Source organism: Callionymus lyra, chromosome 11 (genome assembly GCF_982586985.1).
Source record: "Callionymus lyra chromosome 11, fCalLyr1.hap1.1, whole genome shotgun sequence".
NCBI lineage: Eukaryota > Metazoa > Chordata > Actinopteri > Syngnathiformes > Callionymidae > Callionymus > Callionymus lyra.
In genome coordinates this window covers 191,763-213,680 of record NC_141828.1, presented here as the reverse complement: position 1 = coordinate 213,680, position 21,918 = coordinate 191,763, and the positions used below count along the sequence as shown (strand labels likewise).

At 36.4% G+C, this 21,918-nt stretch overlaps 2 protein-coding genes across 2 annotated transcripts; both read left to right on the top strand.

The window, feature by feature from the left end:
* Positions 1-2,492: 2,492 nt before the first annotated feature.
* Positions 2,493-11,657, top strand: LOC148068869 (uncharacterized). Its single transcript, XM_087802637.1, has 2 exons — positions 2,493-2,659; positions 9,735-11,657. Exons 1-2 carry the CDS (start codon positions 2,638-2,640, stop codon positions 11,054-11,056), a joined length of 1,344 nt encoding a protein of 447 aa, XP_087658763.1. The 5' UTR covers positions 2,493-2,637; the 3' UTR covers positions 11,057-11,657.
* Positions 11,658-13,292: 1,635 nt separating this feature from the next.
* Positions 13,293-18,953, top strand: LOC148068868 (uncharacterized). Its single transcript, XM_087802642.1, has 2 exons — positions 13,293-13,437; positions 16,634-18,953. The coding sequence occupies exons 1-2, from the start codon at positions 13,371-13,373 to the stop codon at positions 18,289-18,291; spliced, it is 1,725 nt and encodes a 574-aa protein (XP_087658768.1). The 5' UTR covers positions 13,293-13,370; the 3' UTR covers positions 18,292-18,953.
* The last annotated feature ends 2,965 nt before the right edge of the window (positions 18,954-21,918 follow it).

Sequence of the window (21,918 nt, the reverse complement as noted above, 5' to 3'; positions counted from 1 at the left end):
GCTAAATAAACAATTTAATGTCATTCTTATGAAGCCACTGTTTGTTTCATAGTTGCATCACTTCTTAAATAATTGGAATAAAACATATTATGAATGTTCATGAAGATACTATTGCGTACATCATTCATGTGCTACTTTAGTCAACGACAAATTAGAAATAAAGCTCATGAATGAATCAATAAACTTGTTCTTTATCAAATGTACTGATTATAAAGCGTCGCATAGAGATGTTTTATAGTTCTGGACGCTTGAAACAACCGAAATTGTACCTACACCGTTGACTAGTGATGGGTCGATGAGGTGTCATGAAACGTTTCACCACACAGCAACACTGTATTGATACTGTGTCGATACTGTGTCACTGAATACTGACACCTGCTGGACGTTATGAATCATTACAAGCAACCTAGTTGAGAGCCTCAACTGACTCAGATTTGATGACACATATACAATAATAATAATCATTTTACATCATTTTGTTACAGTATATAAACAATTAAATATGTACATAATGTAAACATGCAAGTGAATGTGTTGTGAATGAGGATGCTTGTGCACATGTTTTTTTTTGTGTTTGTGTTTTACACATTTTTATTCAAAAAGAGAAGCTTCTTCTTCAGTTCTTCAGGATGAATTTCAGCAGAGCCTCATCCAGCACCTGCTTCCTGGAAGCTTGATGGTTAAAATGAGACTATAAAGTAATATAAATGAATTATGAATGAAGCAATCTTGAATGTGTTGTACAGTGGCTGTTTACCTGAGTTCATCCTGGACGTTTGTGGGACTTCATTTTCGTGCCTGGCCCGATAGTGGCTCACATTGTGGAAGTGGATTTATTCAAATACGTTAAAAGGACAATTCTGTCCAACAGATTCGAAACATAACTTACCAAAAAAAATATGCATAGTTAATACTCACTTTTTTAATGAATTTGAATTAAAATTTTGAAACATTAAAACAAACACCTTATTTTCTGAGACCAGATCAAAGTGGTCCCACACGGTGGAAAACTTTCTTTTATTGTTGTGCTGCTCCGTGATTTAATCTGTTTATATGCAAACGATCCGCGATCAGTTTGACAGAAGCGTCTCTTTTTAAACAGTTTGGCGCGATGTTGTCAGAACGATACAGTCCGGGTATGGGTCACGTGACCTTCTTAAAGTGATACGCGCACCGACACTGGTGTTGCTCTCTGAGCTTCGACTCGTCGGTGTTGCCGGTGTAGGTACAATATCGGTCCCCCCTACAATATCGTCCCCCCTACAATATCGGTCCCCCCACTTCCTACGTGATGACGTCACACGCGTCATATGCGAACGTCTCTTTAAAATATTTTTTATGGGTTAAAATAACGTCAACAGAAGGTTTACATGATACTTTTTACCACACATGAAACATTTATATTGACAAAAAGACGATCTTCGTCAACATAATCACTTTCCATTCTTTCATTTCCTGGTCTGACGACACACGTGACTTTGAGACCAACGGAAGGCTCCGCGCTACATGTGACGAAGCCGCTGATTGGCTGAAGCTGTTTTACTAATAATAAAGCACAACTGTACAATTAAATAAAAATCATTAGAGTTCCGAAATAATTCTCTTTTCAAAAAAAGAAAAGTTAGAATATTCCTCTTTCAATAACTTGTCTGTAGTTCGGATCATAAACACCTCAGTAATTATTTAGGTTTCGATTTTTTTTAAATCAATTAAATCAATTATTAAATGTATATGTGAATATATATATATGTATATATATATATATATATATATATATATATATATATATATATTATATTCCAACAGTATTATGAAGAGAACAAATCTCAATAGTGTGAAAATTAGAAAATGTTTTTTTGCCAGTAGTGTTAAAAAAACACGATTTTTTTTGTAGTGCATACATTATACAAATATGACAATTAAAAAAAAAATGACTCGTTCAATAAAGTGGGCATATGTACATTTAATAATTGATTTAATTGATTTTAAAAAAATCGAAACCTAAATAGTTACTGAGGTGTTTATGATCCGAACTACAGACAAGTTATTGAAAGGGGAATATTCTAACTTTTCTTTTTTTGAAAAGCGAATTATTTCGGAACTCTAATGATTTTTATTTAATTGTACAGTTATGCTTTATTATTAGTAAAACAGCTTCAGCCAATCAGCGGCTTCGTCACATGTAGCGCGGACCCTTCCGTTGGTCTCAAAGTCACGTGTGTCGTCAGACCAGGAAATGAAAGAACGGAAAGTGATTATGTTGACGAAGATCGTCTTTTTGTCAATATAAATGTTTCATGTGTGGTAAAAAGTATCATGTAAACCTTCTGTTGACGTTATTTTAACCCATAAAAAATATTTTAAAGAGACGTTCGCATTTGACGCGTGTGACGTCATCACGTAGGAAGTGGGGGGACCGATATTGTAGGGGGGACGATATTGTAGGGGGGACGATATTGTAGGGGGGACGATATTGTAGGGGGGACCGAAATTGTACCTACACCGGACCATCACTACCGTTCACAGTTGTTCTGGGAACTGTGTTTCTAACAGTTACTTCCACAGGAAACGTCCCTCGATGTTTGAATTCCGAGGCAGGAAGTCGCAGAAGTTCATCCCCGAGATTTAAAATCCAAGATGGCGGCGCCCGTTGTCAACAGTGAGTTGAGCTTCTCTAAAGTTGTGTTTATTCCACTTTAACTAGTAGTTTTACCACTAAATCGGTCGAGTCTACAGTATTGTTTGACACATATGTATAAAAGTGTTTCTGAAGTGTCATTTTAAATGTTCATGCGGTATTTGTAACCTATAATGCGACCCGTGCTAACAGTGGCTATTGCTAGCTAGCACTGTTATTGTAGTGAAATATAGGAGAAATATCACTAAAAACTGTTGATCGAAATGTATTTTATTTACCATTAATTTATCTAAAGAATGTACGGTAGGACAGACATTAACGTGGTTTTACATATTAAACAAGGCGACGAAAACCCTTAATTTGAACAAATTGAAAGACGGTTAATTTAAGTAAATCTAAGTTATTTTTTACGCCTCCATACATTCAGATGGAAGCTTCTCCCGTCTCCGCAGAACTAAACTGCTTTGTGTTTTCTTTGTTTCTGAACATGCTTATGTTTGTGTGTTGCTTTTGTGGGGATTTTGTGTTCCTATGAACCGACCTCCCCCAGCCTCGTACGTGGTGGTGGAATGAAGGACAGACGTATGGATGAGTTTAAGAAAAATGCTTGTTTAGTGAATTATGCAAAAGTCAGAGACAAACTTACGTGAACACGGGCGCTAGCAAGCAGAGAGATCTATCGCAGACGTCTTCGAATGCCAGAACGCAAATATCTTACAAAATGGTGGATCTTTTATAGTATGAATATTCAGGTTAACGCCTCTAGTCAAATGTACATGTAGGATTGGTCAGTGACTGTAAACACTTGTTTCTAAGATGGCCGTCGCACGTGGTTGTCGTGGAAACTTACCAAAGGTTGTTGTCTTCTAGAGAGTCTCTGTTCCCAGCGACTTGCTGGCCTGTTGTGTCTTTCAGTGTGAGTTCTCAAACAGGTGTCCAGAGACTTGCTGGGAATCTGGGATTGTTTAATCTTTCTGTGTGTGTGCAAGGCTTTGTGACCTGGCCTGTGAGTTGTGAACCTGAGTAGTTTGAGTTTAGTTTAAGTGAATGCAATGCAAGACAATGATTATTTAATATGAATTAAATATAAAAGATTATCAGTTAATCAAGTGACTATTTGAAATGTGTTGTTATTTCCTTACATTCCCCCTGATTGCATCATGAAATAATGATGCAATAAAACAAAGACAAGTCTGATTACAAAATAATAATCGCAAATCTAATTATAAACTAAGCATGCTAAACTATCATCCGTATAGTGCCACACAAAGATTACATTTGGAGAGAAGGCAACAGAGAAAACACAGATTCATTTAATGAAAACAATTATACATTATGAGCATTTCTCTTAAATCAAAAGAAAAGAAAAAACAACAAAAGAAAATCAAAAAAAAAAATTAATAATAATTATTATTCCAAATTATGCATTAAAACTGAATTAATTGAATGCCAAATCATCAAAACAAACATATTCACACTAACTAACTAAAATCCAATAAGCCTATATTAAAGTAGAGATTTTGTTAAAATATATATTGATATCGAGCCATTATCCACTTCTTTGAAAAAACTCTTTAACGAGTTAAAAAGAAAGAAGCAGCCCCGTTTTCGTAACTAAGACTTACTTTATGAATAAAATAAAAAAATTAAAAAATCTACTCTATATAAAATATTTTTTCAATTATAAATATAAATTTTATTTTATTGTCCTTTGTTAGATATAGAACTCCACAAAAAAATTGAGAAACTTATTTGCCATTATTAACCAATTTATTATCTTTATCTTGAAGTTCCCCAAAGAACTGTTAAAATTAATTTGGTATTTATTTTAGTTTAAGACTCAAATAATGTTGTCATGTTGATGAAAAGTAGTAATTTCCAATGCTTATATCATTTAATTCCGTCAATTAATTACACTTGCAAGTCCATATGTTGTCAATTTTAGAATTCAACTTGTTTATTTTCCATCAATCTCTTGCTCTAGTTCTTATTTTATTTTATTTTTTTCAACTTAGATTTAAGGTATATTTGTCTTTAACAAAGGTAATTTAAAGATTGATATGATTCTGAAGTTTCTAAATGGATTGTTCACTATTTTCTTTCCTGAAGGCATCATTTATTAATTAATTAATTTCTTCTTCTTTTCAGAGTCAATTCTTTTCCCTGCTTTTTATTTTGTTTAATGTTTATTGTTGCCTTAGAACGTTAGAAGCAGCTTTAAAACATATTTCCATTTATCATTAAACTTTTCAATTAATCAATTTAATTTCTAATCCCAAGTTTCACTTTTCATATTTGTGTATTGTATTATTGGCTGCCACTGTTGAAGATAAAAGTATTCTATTTTAATTTATTAAAAAATATATATATTCTTAAAATGATTAATTCTGATAATATGTCTTAATCATAACAAGATATTTTCTGTTATTTGAAATTTCTCCAATGTTTGGACAATTTCCAGCCCAGATGATTGTCCTTTTAAATATATAACACCAAAATGTTCCTTCTTTTAGCATTAAGTTAAGTCTTATTAGTTTTAGGGAAGTTGTATTTATCTTGTATTTCTTATGTTTGGTAATTTACACATCTTAACTATTTCACCACGTGTCCAAAGAGTAGTTTCCTAAAACTACATTTGTTCCTATATACATTTAAAAGTCTGCTAGTCAAGTTTTTAGCTTCACTCATGTTGGCTCATGTTTCTTGTTCACCTTCTAACAAGGAGATCTTTTGATATATTTAAGTCTGCAGTGGACAGTGGCTTCTTATTTCTCCCTCACTGGAGCTTCTCAACACCACCTCTGACAGGATAAGAATGATCAGAAGTTATGAGAAGGTCAGTTTTGAATCTATTCAGGTGGTGATGAGGATATTGTGTTTGTGTCATGAGTTGTGTATTCCAAACTTTGTATGTCTGTGGATGTCTGTTAAAGTTTGTCATGTGTTTTATTTGAATAAACCTTGAAGTTAGCAGAGAGTTCAAATGATCAGTATGTTTTGACTTCATGGTGAAGAGAGAAACGGAGGCGGAGGTTCGAGGGAATTCTTTCACACACACACAGGGAGCAGGTTGTAACAATGACACTTTTTTTTATCTTTTTCAATTTAAATTGAAAACATCATGTTTTTGTTTGTTTATCTCTGAGATCACTGAGTTATTGGTAATATCTATGTGAATGTCTGAGAGTGTTGTGTGAGTTCAAATGTGTTTTATGAATGTAATAGTTAATTAGATCAGGTTTCAGTCAGACCTCTTTGATTATTTACCCACAACAGAAATACAGTATCTATTCTAGATTACTCTTTTGCTTATCTTAACTAGTTTCTTTAATTAATATTCACTTCAAGGTGATTTCCTCTTGGTCTATAGGTGTTTGGTTTGTTCAACTAGAAAGAAGAATGTCATATTTTTTATCAGTGTTTCTTTTAATTTATCTCTTAATCTATTCTTTTTTCTTTGACCTTTCCTCCTACAGTATTTCAGTCTTTTTTTTAAAATATTTTCACTATTTTAGTCTAATTCCCAAAGAACAATATCATAAATTTCACTCACATCAAGATGGAGTAGTTTAGTATAGTGTATATATAGTCTCTATAGTATAGTCTGAAGGTGACAAGTCAGAAGCTCTAGACAGAGTCACTTATAATTTGTTAAAAATAAAATTCTGCATCAGTTGACCACACAAGTTTTTGTTTAGTTTTCTTATGGCTGCTTTCATCATAGCTCTGAGTGGAACAATCACAGTATGTTATTCTGGGATTAACTGTTTACTGTTACTTTTTGGACTCCGGAAGATATCATGTCTCTAACAGGTTAGATTTTTCTGCTTTTTTGTCACATCACAAACAACTTTGCATTTCTTAATCATGTTTCTCAGGGCCCTAGCTTCTCCACCAGAAACCATAGCAAGAGCAACACGAGGGACAGAAGTGTCAGAGAGAGCATAGAGAACCTTGTTCAGTTGTTAGTTCAGCAGCCTCACCATCAGGACCCACAGCAATGTCACTGCAGACAAGAGTCAAGTTTGTGCCATTTGTCGTCATCATCACGTTCATCATCATCCCAGATATAGTTCTTAGTGCAGTGTGGGGGGTCCAAAGGTGGATCATAGGAATGAAGCCTCAAAAGTATTTTCAAGATCAGAGAAACCATCAGATGTTCAATCACGTTGAACCAGTACAGCTCCTCCCTCTCTGGAGCAGAAGTTCATTCTTGGTGGAGAGTTGTTGAGGTTGAGTTCTTGTTTGTTCAGCTCAGAAAAATTGCTTCAATCGTAGGTGTCACCAATAGGGAACTGGACCAAAGTTCCTGGACTAAAAGCCAAAAATGCGCCATTGTTGACCAAAATTCTTTGTTTGTTTCCATCCCCTCGTCCTCTTCTCCTGCCACACCCATGCACTCCAGCCAGTGGCCAATAGGGAGCTATGATAGGACCCTAGAACTATCATCAACTATCATCATCTCTATTTTAAGAGAAGCTCTTTAAAGTCTTTAAGTGGAATCTTAATTAGCTATATCTGGAGCTCAATAAGAGCATTTTGTGTAACTATTTTATTTATTATGAATTCTCAGAAATCATTGATGTGAGTAACACACTTATAATAAGATTTACCATTAAGTTAAAAACAGAGTAACGTTTCTTATTTTTCTTCCCCGTCAGGAGCTTTAACTTGTCACCTGTAGTAAAAGTTACTTTTGTCTTGAAAAGAGGAGGTCAATAAATGAATAGAACAAATTAATAATAATATTAATAATAATGCTTAAAATAATAATAATAATAATAGGTAAATAAGCAATTACCATAATAAACAATTAAATGAAAATATGAAGAGGAACAATCTAAAAATCTAAATTAAGAACCAAAACCTTAATTAACTAATTAAAACATTATAAAATCCGAGATGATTAAAAATAAAACAAATAGTAAATTAAGATATTAATAATAACATTAAAATTAAATGGAATAACTTGTAAATCGAAAGTAATAATAATAACCAATTAAGTTAAATGCAATTAGATCTAATCAAAATATTATACTAATTAATTAAAATTATTCAAGTCAAAACAATTGTCAATTAACAACTTATTATTTATGTATTGTTATTTAGTTAACATCCTAATTAGCTGCATATATTATTATATATATATATATTATTATATATATATATATATAGCACAATTGACAAAATGTCAAAATGAAAGAAAAAAGGAATAAGAGTGACTGTCTAAAGACCAAATACAACATATAACTTAATATTCCTCCAATCATTAAAAAGATAAAAATCCAATCCCTAATTTACTAAAAAATAATAAAATAGTAAATTTATGACTAATTGTTAAAATATTAAAATGTATTTAAAGTAATAATTGAAAAACTAAGAAAACAGAATAAACTGCAATTGATTCAATTAATTAGTAATTAAATAATTACACCAATTGAGTCAGAACAAAAGTCAATTAAGAAGTAAACAAAGAGCAAACCAGCAGGGGGCAGCATAGCAAATACAACACCAAAGATCAGAAATTGAGAGAAGAAGAAGAGAAAACAGGAACACGCCAAGGGTCACGGCCACCAAGTCGTGGGGATTTTGTGTTCCTATGAACCGACCCCTCCCCAGCCTCGTATGTGGTGATGGAATGAAGGACAGACACATGGATGAGTTTAAGAAAAATGCTCGTTTAGTGAATTATGCAAAAGTCAGAGACAAACTTACGTGAACACAGCGCTAGCAAGCAGAGAGATCTATCACAGACGTCTTCGAATGCCAGAACGCAAATATCTTACAAAATGGTGGATCTTTTATAGTATGAATATTCAGGTTAACGCCTCTAGTCAAATGTACATGTAGGATTGGTCAGTGACTGTAAACACTTGATTCTAAGATGGCCGTCGCACGTGGTTGTCGTGGAAACTTATCAAAGGTTGTTGTCTTCTAGAGAGTCTCTGTTCCCAGCGACTTGCTGGCCTGTTGTGTCTTTCAGTGTGAGTTCTCAAACAGGTGTCCAGAGACTTGCTGGGAATCTGGGATTGTTTAATCTTTCTGTGTGTGTGCAAGGCTTTGTGACCTGGCCTGTGAGTTGTGAACCTGAGTAGTTTTAGTTTAGTTTAAGTGAATGCAATGCAAGACAATGATAATTTAATATGAATTAAATATAAAAGATTATCAGTTAATCAGGAGACTATTTGAAATGTGTGTTAAATCTAGATGATTGATTAAAGTAAAGTTGTCATTTCCTTACACTTCTTTGGATTCTTATTGAAGTTAGTGTTGAATCTTGTAGTGACTTCAACATCCACACTATGGATGAAACTGTAAAGAAGTTCATGCCACAGTTATTGTGACCAAAATGATCAGGATTACTATTGATATCGTAGTATTGTTGGTAAGCGCAGACCTGCGAATGTGAGAGACATTTTTTTAATTTACGTCTCGTTCGAACGTATTTTTTAAACACGTTTTAACGTATTGTTGTGCCGACATTAAACGCAAGTTAAAGTGTTATTTCAAATATATTTATGTAAGTAAGTCATTAGTGTATATATAGCTTTTTTTCCAAGACAAAATCAGTCCAAACGTCAGCTTTAAAAGCTGCTGGACTCTGGTGTATCCTGTCTTTTTCACTCATTGCTGCCATTTTCACTGTTTTGACACGTAGGAAATTACTAATGTTGCCAACTAGTGGCCGGAGGTTCAACTGCAGCACACAAATGAATGAACTCTGTGAATATTTGAATCTTAATTGTAAAATAAAACATCAAATGAATGTCTTTTATACACAAACTATTTAAAAATATAAAGCATGGACTTATTATAAATGAAAATAAAGTAGTATTACTATATATATATATATATATATATTTATATATATATATATAGATATCGATACAGTATAGAGTTTTTCTCTATCTCAAAATGTTGATGTCGATATTTTCTCATACCCAGTAAAGCGTTTATATGGTTGAGAGAAATGTAGCATTGTTCAATGATTCATGAAAAATTAGCAAGTTTACCTTTTATTGAAAAATAATCACTTTAGTTTGTAAATGTGTCAAAATAGCGCATAACAACACAAAATAATTGTTTGTCCCTGCAGATGTTCAGCAGCTGCTGGTGAAGGAAGAAGAAGTTTCTACTGAGCAGCAGGAGTGCAGCTCCAGTCTGAGTCATCAGGAACAAGAAACGCATGTCTTCAAAAGAGAAGAAGAAGTTTCCAACACACACTCCTTCACTCCTGTCCATGAGAAGGTTAAAAATGAAGAAGATGAAGAAGAGTCTTTGATCAGCAGCTCAATTAAAGACATCAAAACAGAAGCTGATGAAATCAAATGTGGAGGACCAGGACCAGACTTCAATTCAATTCTACTCTCTGACCACCAGAGGTCACCGTCTTCTGAATCTGACACTGATGACAGTGAAGACTGGAGAGAAACTTCCAACTCTGTGAAGAATCGGATGGTTGCTGTCAGTGAAAAGAAAGACGATCATAAGTCACTGATCTGTTCTGAGTGTGGGAAGAAATGTATCAACAAATCTGAGCTGAAGAAACACATGCTGATTCACACTGGAGAAAAACCTTACATTTGCTCTCATTGTGGTAAAGGTTTTAAATTTAGTTCAACTAAAAAGAAGCATGTTAGAACTCACACTGGAGAAAAACCTTACATCTGCTCTCAGTGTGGTAAAGGTTGTACAGACAGTTGGAATCTGAAGAAGCACATGCTAATTCACACTGGAGAAAAACCTCACATTTGTTCTCAATGTGGTAAAGGTTTTACAAACGGTGGGAACCTGAAGATACACATGAGAATTCACACTGGAGAAAAACCTTACATCTGCTCTCAGTGTGGTAAAGGTTTTACAACCAGTGGGGAACTGAAGAAACACATGACAATTCACACTGGAGAAAAACGGTACATCTGCTCTCAGTGTGGTAAAGGTTTTACAAACAGTGGGAACCTGACGATACACATGAGAATTCACACTGGTGAAAAACCTTACATCTGCTCTCAGTGTGGTAAAGGTTTTAAAAACAGTTGGAATCTGAAGAAGCACATGCTAATTCACACTGGACAAAAATCTCACATTTGTTCTCAATGTGATAAAGCTTTTACAGACAGTTGGAACCTGAAGATGCACATGAGAATTCACACTGGAGAAAAACCTTACATCTGCTCTCAGTGTGCTAAAGGTTTTACAAACAGTGGGGACCTGAAGAAACACATGAGAATTCACACTGGAGAAAAACCTTACATCTGCTCTCAGTGTGGTAAAGGTTTTTCATCTAGTGATGGCTGTAAGATGCACATGAGAATTCACACTGGAGAAAAACCTTACATCTGCTCTCAGTGTGGTAAAGGTTTTTCATCTAGTGATGGCTGTAAGATGCACATGAGAACTCACACTGGAGAGTCTTGAGAGGCACATAAAAGTAGTACACCTCAATATAATCCAAGTGTGACTCGTAAAACTGTACAACTGGAGTTGGAATATCTATGTACAGAATAACCATGAACTGGAGAACCTTCTGACCACCACAGATGACACCATTTGACAAGACCTCATCATTAAAGTCTTTGAAGACTGCAGGGTGTAAAAGATGCTGTTGACACATCTGTTGGCATAACAACTGCAGCAGCACCAACTCTGGCAGTGAGTAGACGATGAGTGAAAGGATCTAAATCTTTGATCAGCAGAAAATGAACGAGTAATGTTGAGGTGTGAAGTTCAATTCTGTTACAGGAATGCTGACATTATTTTTTCTCGTTATCATCATTCTTGCAGTGGAATTACATGAAGAAACATGAGAAGTTTTCATCACAAACATCGGTTTGAAATATGTGATTTGACATAAAGAATGTCTCCTACCAACTCTTTTATAATTGTTCAAGAGATCTCTTTCTTTTCTAATCCAGCTTCTGGTTCTTATGTTCCTCACCCACACTGTTTTACATCTTCTTCTTGTAATCTGCTTATCCTTTTTGCTTCTCCAGATAAAGCCAGTGTCACTGCTGTGTTTTCTGTGCAATGACAATAAAAGAAAGTCTAAATATTTTTCTTTACTAATTTTCGTTTTCAGCTTCCATAATAGAAACTACCAGGGTAAAGATAACTGTTGTATCTTGATGTTAGAAAGGTTCACAGAATTTCCAAAGTTGCAGTTCTTTACTGACAGTTAAACCAAGACACGAACAAACCTAATCACCAGATGAATATTTAATACCTCGAGGAGTCTCTCGCATAGAAAAAAATCTATCGCCATCTAGTGGACTTTTATTACAACAACATTATTCAGCAAAAAGAACAATAGACTCAATGATAGTTCGATTATTACAACTATACAACAACAAATGTACGCTAAAGGATCAAAACAACAGAGACACAAACAAACACAGTTTGCAGAAGAAACACAACTCTTTTATATCACATATATTCATAAAACACACCACACAAACTAATGAATAAAGAATATTATTAACTCGCAGCTAAATAAACAATTTAATCTCATTCTTATGAAGCCACTGTTTGTTTCATAGTTGCATCACTTCTTAAATAATTGGAATAAAACATATTATGAATGTTCATGAAGATACTATTGCGTACATCATTCATGTGCTACTTTAGTCAACGACAAATTAGAAATAAAGCTCATGAATGAACCACTAAACGTGTTCTTTATCAAATGTACAGATTATAAAGCGTCGCATAGAGACGTTTAATAGTTCTCGACGCTTGAAACAACCGAATTTGTACCTACACCGTTGACTAGTGATGGGTCGATGAGGTGTCATGAAACGTTTCACCACACAGCAACACTGTATTTATACTGTGTCACTGAATACTTACACCTGCTGGACGTTATGAATCATTACAAGCAACCTAGTTGAGAGCCTCAACTGACACTGATTTGAAGACACATATACAATAATAATAATCATTTTACATCATTTTATTACAGTATATAAAAAATTAAATATGTACATAATGTAAACATGCAAGTGAATGTGTTGTGAATGAGGATGCTTGTGCACATGTTTTTTTTTTGTGTGTTTTACACATTCTTATTCAAAAAAAGAAGCTTCTTCTTCAGTTCTTCAGGATGAATTTCAGCAGAGCCTCATCCAGCACCTGCTTCCTGGAAGCTTGATGGTTAAAATGAGACTATAAAGTAATATAAATGAATTATGAACGAAGCAATCTTGAATGTTTTGTACAGTGGCTGTTTACCTGAGTTCATCCTGGACGTTTGTGGGACTTCATTTTCGTGCCTGACCCGATAGTGGCTCACATTGTGGAAGTGGATTTATTCAAATACGTTAAAAGGACAATTCTGTCCAACAGATTCGAAACATAACCTACAGAAAAGAATATGCATAGTTAATACTCACTTTTTAAATGAATTTGAATTAAAACTTTGAAAAATGAAAACAAACAGCTTATTTTCTGAGACCAGATCAAATTGTTGTGCTGCTCCATGATTTAATCTGTTTCTATGCAAACGATCCGCGATCAGTTTGACAGAAGCGTCTCTTTTTAAACAGTTTGGCGCGATGTTGTCAGAACGATACAGCCCGGGTATGGGTCACGTGACCTTCTTAAAGTGATACGCGCACCGACACTGGTGTTGCTCTCTGAGCTTCGACGCGTCGGTGTTGCCGGATCCATCACTACCGTTCACAGTTGTTCTGGGAACTGTGTTTCTAACAGTTACTTCCACTGGAAACGTCCCTCGATGTTTGAATTCGCAGAAGTTCATCCCCGAGTTTTAAAATCCAAGATGGCGGCGCGTATTGTCAACAGTGAGTTGAGCTTCTGTAAAGTTGTGTTTATTCCACTTTAACCGGTAGTTTTACCACTAAATCGGTCGTGTCTACAGTATTGTTCGACACATATGTATAAAAGGGTTTCTGAAGTGTCATTTTAAATGTTCATGCTGTATTTTTAACCTATAATGCGACCCGTGCTAACAGTGGCTAACGCTAGCTAACACTGTTATTGTAGTGAAATATAGGAGAAATATCACTAAAAACTGTTGATCGAAATGTATTTTATTTACCATTAATTTATCTAAATAATGTACGGTAGGACAGACATTAATGTGGTTCAACATATTAAACAACAGTTTAATTTGAACAGATTGAAAGACGGTTAATTTAAGTAAATCTAAGTTATTTTTTACGCCTCCATACATTCAGACGGAAGCTTCTCCCGTCTCCGCAGAACTAAACTGCTTTTTATTGTGTTTTCTTTGTTTCTGAACATGCTTATGTTTGTGTGTTGCTTTTGTGGGGATTTTGTGTTCCTATGAACCGACCCCTCCCCAGCCTCGTACGTGGTGGTGGAATGAAGGACGGACACATGGATGAGTTTAAGAAAATTATCGTTTAGTGAATTATGCAAAAGTCAGAGACAAACTTACGTGAACACGGGCGCTAGCAAGCAGAGAGATCTATCGCAGACGTCTTCGAATGCCAGAACGCAAATATCTTACAAAATGGTGGATCTTTTATAGCAGGGGTGCTCACACTTTTTCGGTCCGCGAGCTACTTTTCTAATGATCAAGCTCAAAAGATCTACCTTTATCAAATTTGCTCAACATAAGTAAGTACATACTTCACTCAGATAACTTGCACTGAATGAAGTGAATGGACTGATAATCAGTCATGATGGAAGAATGTGTGGATTTAATCATCTTCATATAAATACTGACTTACATAAATTACTAGAGTCAGTCAGTGAGGAGCATATTTCCTCATAAGAAGATACTTTTCCTCTGAGAGTAACTTCCCTTTTCCTTTGTTCATCAAAATCAACAAAGAATTCAGACGGGTTCATCCCTTTCCATGCCTCCATTTCAATATGTCGATCATGTTTAAATGAAGCACAAAACTTTAATTTCTCCATTTCTGTGATCATGAAAAAACAAAAACAAATGAAAACATGAATTCAAACTAACAGTTTATATTTGTTAATTTTAAACATGTCTGATATGAATCACACAAGTGGACTATTTAAATTTTAAAACATCTTCAGATGAAGTTTAACGAGAATAAAACTGTTAACCACTAACGTCTCTGACGTCATTAGACATGTGTGGCTCACCTGCACCTGTTTAACGTCTTTGGGTTTGAACGTATTCTTATTATATTCGTGAGATAAAGGTCATTTACAAATAGTCATCATGTGATGTTGTATTAATACAAGTGTGTTTTAAGGACGCGATCACAAAAGGAAAACCAGCATTTGTTGCGCTTTCATTGGAAACTGCAGTTTAACTTTTAGGGAACTGACGTCATGTTTCTGTGACTCTCGTAGAGAAGAACCTGAAGCGATCAAACACGCATTATTTTGTTCAATATATATATATATTTTTTAAAACAAGCTTATAATTCTAAATCGTTTTTCTGAATTGCGTAAAATGACTGTCGGACGTTTTGCTCTTTTTATTCTCGATTCATTTGAACTTTGCCGTGCGTTCAGTGGAAGAGGCAGGAGCTCTGATTGGCTGCTGTGCATGTCAATCAAATTGTCAACCAATCGGCGCAATGACCATTTGATTGACATGCACAGCAGCCAATCGGAGCTCTCTTCACTATTTTCTTATATCATATTTTATTAAATCACGCGATCTACTCGCAACAGCCTCGCGATCGACCGGTAGATCGCGATCGACGCATTGCCCACCCCTGTTTTATAGTATGAATATTCAGGTTAACGCCTCTAGTCAAATGTACATGTAGGATTGGTCAGTGACTGTAAACACTTGTTTCTAAGATGGCCGTCGCACGTGGTCGTCGTGGAAACTTACCAAAGGTTGTTGTCTTCTAGAGAGTCTCTGTTCCCAGCGACTTGCTGGCCTGTTGTGTCTTTCAGTGTGAGTTCTCAAACAGGTGTCCAGAGACTTGCTGGGAATCTGGGATTGTTTAATCTTTCTGTGTGTGTGCAAGGCTTTGTGACCTGGCCTGTGAGTTGTGAACCTGAGTAGTTTGAGTTTAGTTTAAGTGAATGCAATGCAAGACAATGATAATTTAATATGAATTAAATATAAAAGATTATCAGTTAATCAGGAGACTATTTGAAATGTGTGTTAAATCTAGATGATTGATTAAAGTAAAGTTGTCATTTCCTTACACTTCTTTGGATTCTTATTGAAGTTAGTGTTGACTCTTGTAGTGACTTCAACATCCACACTATGGATGAAACTGTAAAGAAGTTCATGCCACAGTTATTGTGACCAAAATGATCAGGATTACTATTGATATCGTAGTATTGTTGGTAAGCGCAGACCTGCGAATGTGAGAGACATTTTTTTAATTTACTTCTCGTTCGAACGAATTTTTTAAACACGTTTTAACGTATTGTTGTGCCGACATTAAACGCAAGTTAAAGTGTTATTTCAAATATATTTATGTAAGTAAGTCATTAGTGTATATATAGCTTTTTTTCCAAGACAAAATCAGTCCAAACGTCAGCTTTGAAAGCTGCTGGACTCTGGTGTATCCTGTCTTTTTCCCTCATTGCTGCCATTTCCCCTGTTTTGACACGTAGGAAATCACTAATGTTGCCAACTAGTGGCCGGAGGTTTAACTGCAGGCCACAAATGAATGAACTCTGTGAATATTTGAATGTTAATTGTAAAATAAAACATCAAATGAATGTCTTTTATACAAAAAACTATTGAAATATAAAGCTTGGACTTATTATGAATGAAAATAAAGTAGTATTACAAAATATATATATATATATATATATATATATATATATATGTATATATTTTAATATCGATACAGTATAGAGTTTTTCTCTATCTCAAAATGTTGATGTCGATATTTTCTCATACCCAGTATAGCGTTTATATGGTTGAGAGAAATGTAGCATTGTTCAATGATTCATGAAAAATGAGCAAGTTTACCTTTAATTGAAAAATAATTACTTGAGTTTGTAAATGTGTCAAAATAGCGCATAACAACACAAAATAATTGTTTGTCCCTGCAGATGTTCAGCAGCTGCTGGTGAAGGAAGAAGAAGTTTCTACTGAGCAGCAGGAGTGCAGCTCCAGTCTGAGTCATCAGGAACAAGAAACGCATGTCTTCAAAAGAGAAGAAGAAGTTTCCACCACACTCTCCTTCACTCCTGTCCATGAGAAGGTTAAATATGAAGAAGATGAAGAAGAGTCTTTGATCAGCAGCTCAATTAAAGACATCAAAACAGAAGCTGATGAAATCAAATGTGGAGGACCAGGACCAGACTTTAATTCAATTCTACTCTCTAACCACCAGAGGTCACCGTCTTCTGAATCTGACACTGATGACAGTGAAGACTGGAGAGAAACTTCCATCTCTGTGAAGAATCGGATGGTTGCTGTCAGTGAAAAGGAAGATGATCATAAGTCACTGATCTGTTCTGAGTGTGGGAAGAAATGTATCTACAAATCTGAGCTGAAGAAACACATGCTGATTCACACTGGAGAAAAACCTTACATTTGCTCTCATTGTGGTAAATGTTTTAAATGTAGTTCAAGTAAAAAGAAGCATGTTAGAACTCACACTGGAGAAAAACCCTACATTTGCTCTCACTGTGGTAAAGGTTGTACAAACAGTTGGAATCTGAAGAAGCACATGCTAATTCACACTGGAGAAAAACCTCACATTTGTTCTCAATGTGGTAAAGGTTTTACAAACAGTGGGAACCTGAAGATACACATGAGAATTCACACTGGAGAAAAACCTTACATCTGCTCACAGTGTGGTAAATGTTTCACAACCAGTGGGGAACTGAAGAAACACATGACAATTCACACTGGAGAAAAACGGTACATCTGCTCTCAGTGTGGAAAAGCTTTTACAAACGGATGGAACCTGACGATACACATGAGAAATCACACTGGTGAAAAACCTTACATCTGCTCTCAGTGTGGTAAAGGTTTTAAATGTAGTTCAAGTAAAAAGAAGCATGTTAGAACTCACACTGGAGAAAAACCTTACATTTGCTCTCACTGTGGTAAAGGTTGTACAAACAGTTGGAATCTGAAGAAGCACGTGAGAATTCACACTGGAGAAAAACCTCACATTTGTTCTCAATGTGGTAAAGATTTTACAAACAGTGGGAACCTGAAGATACACATGAGAATTCACACTGGAGAAAAACCTTACATCTGCTCTCAGTGTGGTAAAGGTTTTACAACCAGTGGGGAACTGAAGAAACACATGACAATTCACACTGGAGAAAAACGGTACATCTGCCCTCAGTGTGGAAAAGGTTTCACAAACGGATGGAACCTGACGATACACATGAGAATTCACACTGGTGAAAAACCTTACATCTGCTCTCAGTGTGGTAAAGGTTTTAAATGTAGTTCAAGTAAAAAGAAGCATGTTAGAACTCACACTGGAGAAAAACCTTACATTTGCTCTCAGTGTGGTAAAGGTTTTACAAACAGTGGGGACCTGAAGATGCACATGAGAATTCACACTGGAGAAAAACCTTACATATGCTCTCAGTGTGGTAAAGGTTTTACAAACAGTGGGGACCTGAAGAAACACATGAGAATTCACACTGGAGAAAAACCTTACATCTGCGCACAGTGTGGTAAAGGTTTTTCAACTAGTGCTGGCTGTAAGATACACATGAGAACTCACACTGGAGAGTCTTGAGAGGCACATAAAAGTAGTACACCTCAATATAATCCAAGTGTGACTCGTAAAACTGTACAACTGGAGTTGGAATATGTCTATGTACAGAACAACCATGAACTGGAGAACCTTCTGACCACCACAGATGACACCATTTGACAAGACCTCATCATTAAAGTCTTTGAAGACTGCAGGGTGTAAAAGATGCTGTTGACACATCTGTTGCCATAACAACTGCAGCAGCACCAACTCTGGCAGTGAGTAGATGATGAGTAAAAGGATCTAAATCTTTGATCAGCAGAAAATGAACGAGTAATGTTGAGGTGTGAAGTTCAATTCTGTTACAGGAATGCTGACATTATTTTTTCTCGTTATCATCATTCTTGCAGTGGAATTACATGAAGAAACATGAGAAGTTTTCATCACAAACATCAGTTTGAAATATGTGATTTGACATAAAGAATGTCTCCAACCAACTCTTCTATAATTGTTCAAGAGATCTCTTTCTTTTCTAATCCAGCTTCTGGTTCTTATGTTCGTCACCCACACTGTTTTACATCTTCTTCTTTGAATCTGCTTTTCCTTTTTGCTTCTCCAGATAAAGCCAGTGTCACTGCTGTGTTTTCTGTGCAATGACAATAAAAGAAAGTCTAATTTTTTTTTTTTTTTTTACTAATTTTCGTTTTCAGCTTCCATAATAAACACTACCAGGGTAAAGATAACTGTTGTATCTTGATGTTAGAAAGGTTCACAGAATTTCCAAAGTTACAGTTCTTTACTGATAGTTAAACCAAGACACGAACAAACCTAATCACCAGATGAACATTTAATACCTCGAGGAGTCTCGCATCGAAAAAAATCTAGCGCCATCTAGTGGACTTTTAGTACAACAACATTATTCAGCAAAAAGAACAATAGACTCAATGATAGTTCGATTATTACAACTATACAACAATAAATGTACGCTAAAGGATCAAAACAACAGAGACACAAACAAACACAGTTCACCTCCTGCATCGGACCTACTCCCACTTGGATAAAGGAAGCGGTTCAGTGAGAATCCTGTTCCTGGACTTTTCTAGTGCCTTCAACACTATCCAACCCACTCTGCTGCAGGACAAACTGACTAAGATGCATGTGGACCCTGGTCTGGTCTCCTGGATTACGGACTATCTTACTGATCGACCACAGTATGTCAGGCTGAAGGACATCAAGTCTGACACTATGGTGTGCAGTACAGGAGCACCTCAGGGGACAGTACTGGCCCCTCTCCTCTTCACCATCTACACTTCAGACTTCTGCTACAACTCAGAGCTGAGTCTCGTCCAGAAGTATGCTGACGACACTGCCATTGTTGGATGCATCAGGGACAACAGCGAAGACGAGTACAGGAGTCTGATACGTGACTTTGTGGACTGGAGTGAGAGGAACCACTTGCAGCTGAACACCTCAAAAACCAAGGAGCTGGTCTTGGATTTCGGGAGGTCCAGGACAAAGCCACGTCCAGTGTCCATCAGAGGCGACGAGGTGGAGATAGTGGACAACTATAAGTACCTCGGTGTGTGGATGGACAGTAAACTGGACTGGTCCTGCAACACAGACCATGTGTATAAGAAGGTTCGGAGTAGACTGTACTTTCTGAGGAGGCTTCGTTCATTTAACATCTGCAAGAAGCTCCTCTGCATGTTCTACCAGTCTGTGGTGGCCAGTGTCCTGTTCTATGCTGTGGTGTGTTGGGGTGGAAATGTGTCCAAGAGGAGTGTCAACAGGTTGGACAGGTTGATCAGGAGGGCTGAGAGGATATCATTGAACAAACTACTGTCCATCATGGATGATGACAGTCATCCTCTGAACACTGTCATCAGTGAGCAGAGAAGCAGAATGAGTGCACGAATGCTCCTACCCAGGTGCAAAACAAATAGACTCAGGGACTCATTCATCCCTCGGGCTATTAAATTGTACAATTCTGAGTTCGGGGGCAGGAGTGGAGTGAGAGTATCTGGATGTTCTGTTCCATGTTAGTCTTTGTATCTTTGTCTTTGTTGTTTTTCTTTCCTTGACCTATGTTCTTTGTCTTTGTCTTTAGACTTAGATTGTGTCATCTTGTTCTTCCTCTTTATGTTCTTCTTATTTTATTTTTTATTTATGTATTATTTTTTATTGTTTATGAAAAATTGCTGGCTATTGTAAAAAAAACAATTTCCCAAAGGAGACCTCCTGAGGGATCAATAAAGTTTTACCTTACCTTACCTTACCTTAAATAAACAATTTAATGTCATTCTTATGAAGCCACTGTTTGTTTTATAGTTGCATCACTTCTTAAATAATTGGAATAAAACATATTATGAATGTTCATGAAGATAATATTGCGTACATCATTCATGTGCTACTTTAGTCAACGACAAATTAGAAATAAATCTCATGAATGTACCAATATACTTGAGACGTTTAATAGTTCTCGACGCTTGAAACAACCGAAATTGTACCTACACCGTTGACTAGTGATGGGTCGATGAGGTGTCATGAAACGTTTCACCACACAGCAACACTGTATTGATACTGTGTCGATACTGTGTCACTGAATACTGACACCTGCTGGACGTTATGAATCATTACAAGACTTAGACTTAGACTGCACTTTGTTGATCACTTTGAGATGACACTCTCAGGGAAATTTCTGTTTTCCAGTAGCACAGAAGGGATAGAGAAAAAACAAAAAGCACACAGAAGAGGACAATAGCATTAAATAACAAAACATTAACTGAATATAACGACAGTATAAACAAAATAAAAATATAAATAAAATAAAATAAACAGCTAAACAAAGTGACTTTACAATACTTCAAATGAAAGTGTCAGAGTGTTGTTAGTCCACTGTAGAGGTGGAAGTGTCAGACTCCTTCCCCTCCGACTCAGCCCCAAGTGAGGAGTTGTACAGCCTGATGGCGTGAAAGACAAAGGAGTTTCTCAGTCTATTGGTCCTACACTTGGGGAGCAGCAGTCTCTGAGTGAACCGGCTCCTCTGGTTGGTGATGACAGTGTGCAGAGGGTGGCTGGTGTCATCCATGATGTCCATCAGTTTGTCCTCTTCTCTGCCACCGACACCAGAGAGTCCAGTTTATTGCCGACCACAGAGCCTGCCCGCCTGATGAGTTTGTCCAGTCTGGATGAGTCCCTCTTGGATATGCTGCCCCCCCAGCATACCACGGTGTAAAAGAGGATGCTGGAGACTACAGATTGGTAAAACATCAGCAGTAGTTTGCTGCAGATGTTGAAGGACCGCAGTCTCCTTAGGAAATACATCCTGCTCTGGGTCTTCTTGTACTGGTGGTTGGTGTGTGTTGTCCAGTCCAATTTATTGTCCAACCACAGGCCAAGGTACTTGTAGGACTCCACTGCCTCCACCTCAGCTCCGTCTAAGACAACTGGTCGCGACCTTGGTCTGGACCTCCTAAAGTCAATGACCAGCTCCTTTGTCTTTGAGGTGTTAAGCTGTAGGTGGTTTGTGTGGCTCCATGCACTGAAGTCATCCACCAGTCTCCTATACTCCTCCTCTCTGTCGTCCCTGATGCACCCCACGATGGCTGTGTCATCTGCATACTTCTGTATGTAGCATAGCTCCGAGTTGTAGCAGAAGTCTGAGGTGTA